The sequence below is a fragment of the Tupaia chinensis genome, unplaced genomic scaffold (genome assembly GCF_000334495.1).
Source record: "Tupaia chinensis unplaced genomic scaffold, TupChi_1.0 Scaffold142763_1, whole genome shotgun sequence".
In the NCBI taxonomy this organism is placed as follows: Eukaryota; Metazoa; Chordata; class Mammalia; order Scandentia; family Tupaiidae; genus Tupaia; species Tupaia belangeri.
This window is the reverse complement of record NW_006202609.1, coordinates 58,745-66,883: the sequence shown is the minus strand read 5'-3', so window position 1 is coordinate 66,883 and position 8,139 is coordinate 58,745. Positions and strand designations below refer to the sequence as shown.

The following is an 8,139-nucleotide window of genomic DNA, read 5'->3' as shown; positions in this document are numbered from 1 at the left end:
CATGTTGGAACATTCACTTTACAAGCTTAGTGATGTATGTGATTGAATGTATAAAAGAAATTATAATAAAATATATGCTAAAAATAATATAAAAATAAAAGACACTATTTTAAAAAATGTTTTTTTAAAAAAAGAAAATAAGAGAATAAAGAAAAACATTCTCCACCTGGAAGTGCACCTTGGGGTTTATAATTCCTTTTCTTCCTGACATGGATACCATATACATTCCTTTGAAATGCACCTATTAGTGTTCTTCTGGGCCCTTTACAAAACTGAGCACCTGAACCATGGAGGCTTTGTGTTTCTCCAGCCAGAAGTCCCTTTTTGGGATAGTCATTTCTTACTTCATACCTATAATGTGGAGATGGTCTCAAAAAGCTTTACTTGTCAAAAGTAAATAGTATATTGAGAAGTTTACTTGACTTCATCCCAGTGGCATAGAGACTTTACGTGAACAAGTGTCTGTAATCCTTTTCAGAGAAACTATCTCACAGGTCTGCCACCTGAATTAAAGAAGTCCCTTGACTCACAGAGATTCAACTAACTGCTGGAACCAGTTCATCAGTTATTTGGATAAGCTGAAACATATTGATTTCCACTGAGTGCTGCATATGTTCAGTCTCACTGTCAGCTATGCAGAATAAAACCAGATACCAATGTTCTCCTCAGTGACAAGAACTCAAGACTGTTCTAGCTCTGAATAATATTCCTATAGATAAAGTTTGTTGTTTTTACTGATTCATGGGATAGTGACAATGGCTGGTTGTTTGTATGCCACTTGAAAAACTACAGAATTTCAGATTAAAAACATCTCTCCTTGGGGCAAGAAGCTATAGAAACTAATTGTTACTTCTGCTCATATCATCTGAGTCATATATGTAGATGATGACCAAAGCAGAAGATCATTTTTTGATGAGACTGAATTCTTATCCAGACTGAGTAACCTAGATGTTATGGTTCTTGACAGAATCAAGACTGTAACTAGATTGGACATGGCAAAACTACATTTATAAGTGGAATCAAACTAGATGACTGTTTTTGTTTCAAAAGCCATCACACAAACCAGATTTGTAACTCTTTCCAAAGCTTATCCATTAGTGAGAGTTGTCAAACTACATGGGATGTTACTTCCCACACACGATTTATCATCTGCCACATTAACTTTTTTTAGAGAGAGATTTTTGCTATAGGATGTGTGTCCTCACCAGAGAGACAGAGAAATGCAGAGAGACAAAAAGCAAGAAATCACCCCTTAATGGGGATGGCCACACCACAATTCCTTCTCCTCTCATCGCCTCTTGGGTATGCACACACACACACATGTCCCAAGGGAGTTTTGAGCCATTGGATCCGGAACTTGAACTGCAGTGAAATACGTAGGGGTCCAGCAACATACCCTTTATGCCATTTGCTGGTCCTGCCACGTTAACTTATTTTTTACCTCTTCTAGAGCCTTATCGATTATACCTCACCACTGTAGACAATTTTTCATATTAAGATGTAGCTATTTCAATCCAACACACCACCTCTGGACACAATATTATGGTCCTTGAAAACAATGAGTCATGTTTTTACCTTTCTGGACAAGCTACAGGTGGCAGTGGTGCACTTTGGATCACAAATACCGTTCAGTAAATGGCCTATTACTGAATGTATTTATTGGCTATCACTGTTGCATACCATAGACAGGCATTTGATATTATTTTCAAAGAGCTTCATTGAGATATAACTCATACACTATATTACTCACCAATTTAAAGTGTACAAATCAAAGCATTTTTTGGTAACTATTCTTTTTAGGTCATCCATAATTGTACATATTTATAAATTAAGGTATAAATTTTGGGTACTTAGTTAAAATATTATTTTAATTTTTAAATGTTTTATTTTAATTTATTTACATTCAATCACTGTATATTATTATAGCATACCAAATGAATTTTCCTGTTGTGAATACACTCTATATTGCTTCAGTAAAAGATATTACCACATATATTATTATGAACAATTTTCTATTTGTGTCTATTAAAGGTTTTGCTTCTTTCTTTTTCCCCTTGATTCCCTCACTCTCACACTTCCCCATTTTCCAACCTCCTCCCAAACTGTCTCTATTATCATGGTTGCTATCCACAGCTTTATACATTCCAATCTTTCTGTTTCTGCCATAGACCACAGGCATTTGTCATATATTAAGTGGAGACATACAACACCTCTTTTTTTATAATCTGGCTTGCTATGCTTTGTAGTAAGTATTCCTCATTGTCCACTTTTTATCAAATACTGGGGTCTCATTATTTTTTTATGGTTGAGTAATATTCCACAGTTTATATGTTCCACACTTTTTCAGTTTATTCATGTGATAGTGGACAATTGGGTTGGTTCCATGTCTTAACAATTGTGAGTAATGCTGCAAAAAAAAAAACCATAAATATTCAAGTGTTTTTCTGAATAAGTGTATTTTTATTCTTTGGGAAGATACTCAGAAGTGGAATTGCTGGATCATTTGGTAGTTCTATTTCTAGGGTTTTCAGGAACCTCCATATCGTACTCAACAGTGGCTGTACTAATTTACATATCCACCAACAGTGGAGGAGAGTTCTGTTTTCTCCACAACCCCATCAACACCTATCACTCTTTATTTATTTATTTATTTATTTGGAGAGGTTTTTGCTATAGGGCATGTGCGCTCGCCAGACAGACAGAGAGAGACAGAGAGACAGAAAGTGAGAAATCACCCCCCAGGGGGGATGGCCATGCCGCAATCCCTTCTCCCCTGTTCTCCTCCCAGGATCTTGGGCACGCATGCACACGCGCCTGGCGTGAGTTTAAGCCACTGGGTCTGGGACTCAAACCGTGGTCGACTACGTGGGAGTCCAGCGACATAGCCATTATGCTAACTGCTGGTTCCATCACTTTATTTTTTAATCCTAGCTATTCTTACTGTGGTTAGGTGGTATGTTATTGTGGTTTCAATTTGCACCTCCTCCATCACTACTGTGCAGCTCCCAGCTACTTCTCCTTCTCTCCCAGATCCCAGAAGCTAGAAAAGGACATTCACAGGAATCTCCATCTCAGGCATGTGCTGCCCTTTTCTGGGCCCAACACCACTGGTGTACAGCTCCTGGTCAGTCCATATCTATTTCCAGACCCTGAAGCAAGAAAAGGAAGGAAAAATTCTTTCTCTTTCCTTTTATTTTCTATCTTTTCTAAATTTTTAAAAGATAAAAGACTATACAAATGTATTAGTAAATCATAAAGAAACAGCATAAAATAAAACATAAAAAGAATTCTCAAAATAGGAATACTGAATAGCCAAACAAAGGAGAATAATTACTATATCACTAATAATCAGAAAAATGTAAATTAAAACAATGAGCTATCATTCATCACTCATTAGTTTGGCATATACCAAAAATGTGAAAATATCAGCAGTTGGCCAGGTTGTGGGGAGCAGGGAATATATACTATGTTGACTTATATAGCCTACCCAACAATTTGGCTGTATTTAGTAAATCTAAAGTGTTTATACATATAATTTAGCTCTTTTTCTTCTAATATGTACACTACAAAAACTGTAGTATGAGCATGCAAAGATATTCATTATGGCATTGTTTGTAAGAATTAAATATTGGAATGAACCAAAAAGATCATCAACAGCAGAATATATGTTTGAATACATTGTTCTTTGGATGACCTAAAATATCACTTATATGTACTCTAAAATAGACTTCATGACAAGGAATATTAGATATATAACAAATTTTGAAAACAAAATATTGAAAGAAAAAAGCAAGTTTCAAGATAACTAAAACAGGATAAATTTCACGTTTAACATTTAGTTTACATTATGAACTATTTCAGAGTTCTATTTTAAGCATGCTGACAATGTACCTGTGAAGAAAAAAAATTCTGGTATATCCTTAAGGATGCATTTATGTAGTCATAAAAATCAAATACTAGATAAAGTTTAGTACAAGATCATTTATTTTCACAAAATAAAGAGCTGTCATATTCTCATCAGTTGTACAGTATTTTCCTGGGTCATAAACACTCAGAATCACCATCTCCCTGAATTCTCAGATGTATGCCATTGAAGAGAGTTTTCCTTTTTTTTCTCACCATGTGGAAAAACTATCCTTTATAATGTACATGTTTAGAAATTAATATGAGACATACAATGCATAGTGTCTGCTAGTAAATATATATATATGTCAAATTTTATACACCTTAAAAATCTTTGTAATTATATAATATAGCTTACATAAATACATAAAAAGTCTTAAGAATACACTAAATTGAATGATGGTTGTTAATATTATACAGGTGGGAGGAAACAGGATTACTGCTAGAGATAAAAGAGAACTACATTTTATTGCTACTGTTTTATTTTTTGTTTTAACAAGAGTAATTAACATTATTTGTATAGAATGTTAATTCCATTAATTGCATGGAATACATGAAGGTGTATTTAGTACTTCTAATATTGTTATATATTATTTATATTTTTCAAAATATCAACTAAAATAGTTTTACAAAAATTTTTTAACATCTCAATTTGCAAAAATGATGCAAGCTTTCTAATAGCTTAGAAAAAAAGGCAAAGGAAATAATAAAAACTATTTTGCAGTAAGCCCTAAGGAATGGGAGATAGGCTTGCAGTTGATTTTTTTCCTCTTCAAGTCATTTTTTTAAATTTTACACTATGTTCATTTTATGCATGCAATTCTTATGCATTCGGGGAAAAAATGCCACCAATACTTGCCCATAAGAACTGGTTAGAAAAAATTTCATAGAGATTGGGTCAAGATAGCAGACTGACTCACTAGCATATTTCTCTCCTCCTACCATAAATTCCTTTCTGGGAGTTCATCTAGCTTTTCATTTTGGAAAGGTACCTGTGAACCACGCAGTACAAACACAAGTCTGTTTTTGTTAGCCTGTCTTGGTCAGCTCTTAGAGAAAGAAAGATGCAGCAAAAATTGTACAACATGTACTGTGAGCTGCTTTAAAGAAGTCAACCATAATTGGGGTGGGGTTTTTGGGGGGTGGGTGTGTTAATGGAGGTTTGGGGGATTTAGAGGAGCCGTTGCTATGTGTTTGGCAGGAAGGGGAGGCCTATATCCTGGCAGGAAGCTACGCGACGAAAGAGGGAGGAGACTACAGCAGCTGCGGATGGAATCTTGATGTGGCAGAGGGACTGCCGCCACCAAAAAGGAGGCGGAGGGTCTGCAGGCTTAACCGTGAGGACGTCGCTGCCATCGACCTGTTAATTTGCCCCGCCGCCCTACTAGACAAAGCTCCTTGCTAACAGATCCTTCCCTCTCAGCTCTCAGCTGGTCACCTACTGAGCGTCATCTGCCACAGGCTCTTAACGGAAGTAGCAGTAAGGAGTTCAATTTGGGCACGTGAGACCAGTGATCTTGGGCGGTTGGGAGGGGGACACTGGACTATAGAACCAGAGGATGGGGGTTGATACCCAGGGTGGGAAAAATGGAGTGGGTGCTGGGATAAGACATGAGAGAGAGTGGGACGGGTGATTGGGGTGTGAGAAGGTGGGAGCCAAAAAACACCAGGATGGTGTATAAAGGTGGCCACAAAATAAACAATGAAAGGAAAGGAAAAGGATTCTTGTGGAAGCCAGTAGGAAAATGGGAACAATCAGGAAGAGAGATGAAAGAGAGGTGAGCACCAGACAGGAGGCATGGGATTAGAAAGGCAGGAGGGAAGAATAGCAGAAGGCAGTTGGACAGGAGACATGAAGAATGTATGCTGAGAAATGGAGAGATGAAGAGGTGGACTTAGAAATGGTAAGTAAGAGGAGGAGGGGACATTAAGATGTTAGGGAGCCAGGCAATATACAGAAGAGTGCCTACTTCCTCTTGCTGTGGTTTAAATCATCACAACCAATATAGTCACCTCTTGTCTAGCTTTCCTACATTTCCAACAAGCCTGGAAGGACAGCTCTGCAGGCAGGCATCCAAGAGTGTCTTGATAATCTAACGTTGCTGAACACATAAATAATGGGCAGCAGTGTGTACAGGGACTTCATGATACAAAGAAAAAAGGTATACTACATTGAAGATAGCATATTGAATATTTTTCCCTCGCCTTTCTCCTCTGCCTGCAGGTATGAAGACCCTACACAGAAAGGCAGCTCTACAGCAACGCACTAGGGAAGCTGTAAGTCACCACACTGGGTCTACTAGCAGGAGGAAGAAAAAGACCTCTAAAAAAAGGCAGAGAGGCAGACCTTCCTCCCAGCCCTGCAGGAACATCGTGGGCTGCAGAATTTCTCATGGATGGAAGGAAGGTGATGATCCCATTACCCAGTGGAAAGGAACTGTTCTGGATCAGGTGCCTATAAATCCCTCTCTTTATCTGGTGAAATATGATGGAATTGACTGTGTCTATGGACTGGAACTTCACAGAGATGAAAGGATTTTAAAGCTTAAAATCCTTCCAGATAAGGTGCCATTTTCTAGAGTCAAAAATATGCGCCTTGCAAATACTATAATTGGCAAAGCAGTGGAACATATGTTTGAGGGTGAGCATGGTTCTAAGGATGAATGGAGGGGGATGGTCTTAGCCCAAGCACCAATCATGAAAACTTGGTTTTATATTACCTATGAGAAAGATCCTGTCCTGTACATGTACCAGCTTCTAGATGATTATAAAGAAGGTGACCTCCGTATCATGGCAGAGTCCAGTGAATCTCCAGCAGAGAGGGAGCCAGATGGGGTTATAGATGGTCTGATAGGTAAACATGTGGAATATACCAAAGAAGATGGCTCCAAAAGGACAGGCAAAGTCATTCATCAAGTTAAAGCCAAACCTTCTGTGTACTTCATCAAATTTGATGATGATTTCCATATCTATGTCTATGATTTGGTAAAAAAGTCATCTTGTTAGGGTTCATTTTCCAAATTTGTGGAGACAAATGTATAATTTTTAGATACACAAAAAATGTTATCTTTAGAGTTGTATCGAAAGCATAAGGATCCTTGATAACCCAGCATCTCTGCCAGCATAACTTGTTTTGTTTTGAAAAATACACATTTATGTGTACATATGCTGTGTGTAAGCACTTGTCTTGTTGAAAAAAATTGGATGTGTTGGGTGCATGGTGCATAAAAGAAAGGAAGGAGCAGCTGACAATTCAGGCTGTAAATGAAGTTCAGCTAGATAATCAGTTATCTAAAAATGGAATAAGATTTAGCTGGTGTGGTCTGGAGAGTGGGAGGGTAAGAACTAGAGATGGACTCTCAGGGAGGGGAGATGAAAAGATGACTGCATAAGCAGAGGGTGAGAAGGGAGAGGTTGGGGGTGTGACCTATGAAGGGAAACATCCAACTGGGTAGGGGATAATGAATAATAGAAAGATAATGAGATCTTGTGGCTTAGAGAAAAGTAGAATAAATTGAGTAGAAAAGGACACAAAGAATATTAGAGGAGGTACAGAGTAAGGAGGAGAATGATCAAGTTGACAGGGATCTGGGGAGAGACTAAAAGATTCACTAACAGAGAGTCCATGCCAGGAATGGAGGGGATTGGATCATAAAAGAAGGGACAGCAAAGAAGGAGGAATTTGAAAAATCAAGACTGATAGAGGGAGTGAGTATACAGATAGAGGTGTGGAGGGAGGCCCATAAGGGATGGGAAGTCCCAGGAAAATGTTAGACTTCTTGAAATATCCACATTGCCCTACCTGGCTCTGTGCACAAAGGAAGTGGCAATTGTCAAAGAAGCCAGATGCATTGCAGGTTCCCCAGAGGATAAGCTGGACAAGAAAGAGACAAGTTAGGCAGGATACAAATTTGTACCTATAAAGCTTTCCTGATTACAGGGGGTTTGCCAAGCAGAATTCTGCCAAGCAGAATTCCATCACTCAGTCTAAAATATTACCTTGTGTGCTGGGCTGTTGCCTGCCTCCTCACATTGTCCAGAGCAACTAGGTTTGCTAAATCTTAGACCTGAAGGTCTTGGTTCATTTCCCCTACACTGGATAAGCAATACTTATGATGGGTTAGTGGGTCTATTATAACTTAAGAGATGTGCCACATTGCATTTGAAGAGTATTTTATACTTAGCAATGGAACCTTGCTGAGCCCTGAAATAGCAGGCCCATCACTGTTTGTCCTG

At 38.2% G+C, this 8,139-nt stretch overlaps 1 protein-coding gene across 1 annotated transcript; it reads left to right on the top strand.

Annotated features, from left to right (window-relative positions):
• The first annotated feature begins 5,114 nt into the window (after positions 1-5,114).
• LOC102491420 (spindlin-2) lies at positions 5,115-8,133 on the top strand. The gene is made up of 2 exons (XM_006163677.2): positions 5,115-5,383; positions 6,128-8,133. The coding sequence occupies exon 2, from the start codon at positions 6,130-6,132 to the stop codon at positions 6,907-6,909; it is 780 nt and encodes a 259-aa protein (XP_006163739.1). The 5' UTR covers positions 5,115-5,383; positions 6,128-6,129; the 3' UTR covers positions 6,910-8,133.
• Positions 8,134-8,139: the final 6 nt, after the last annotated feature.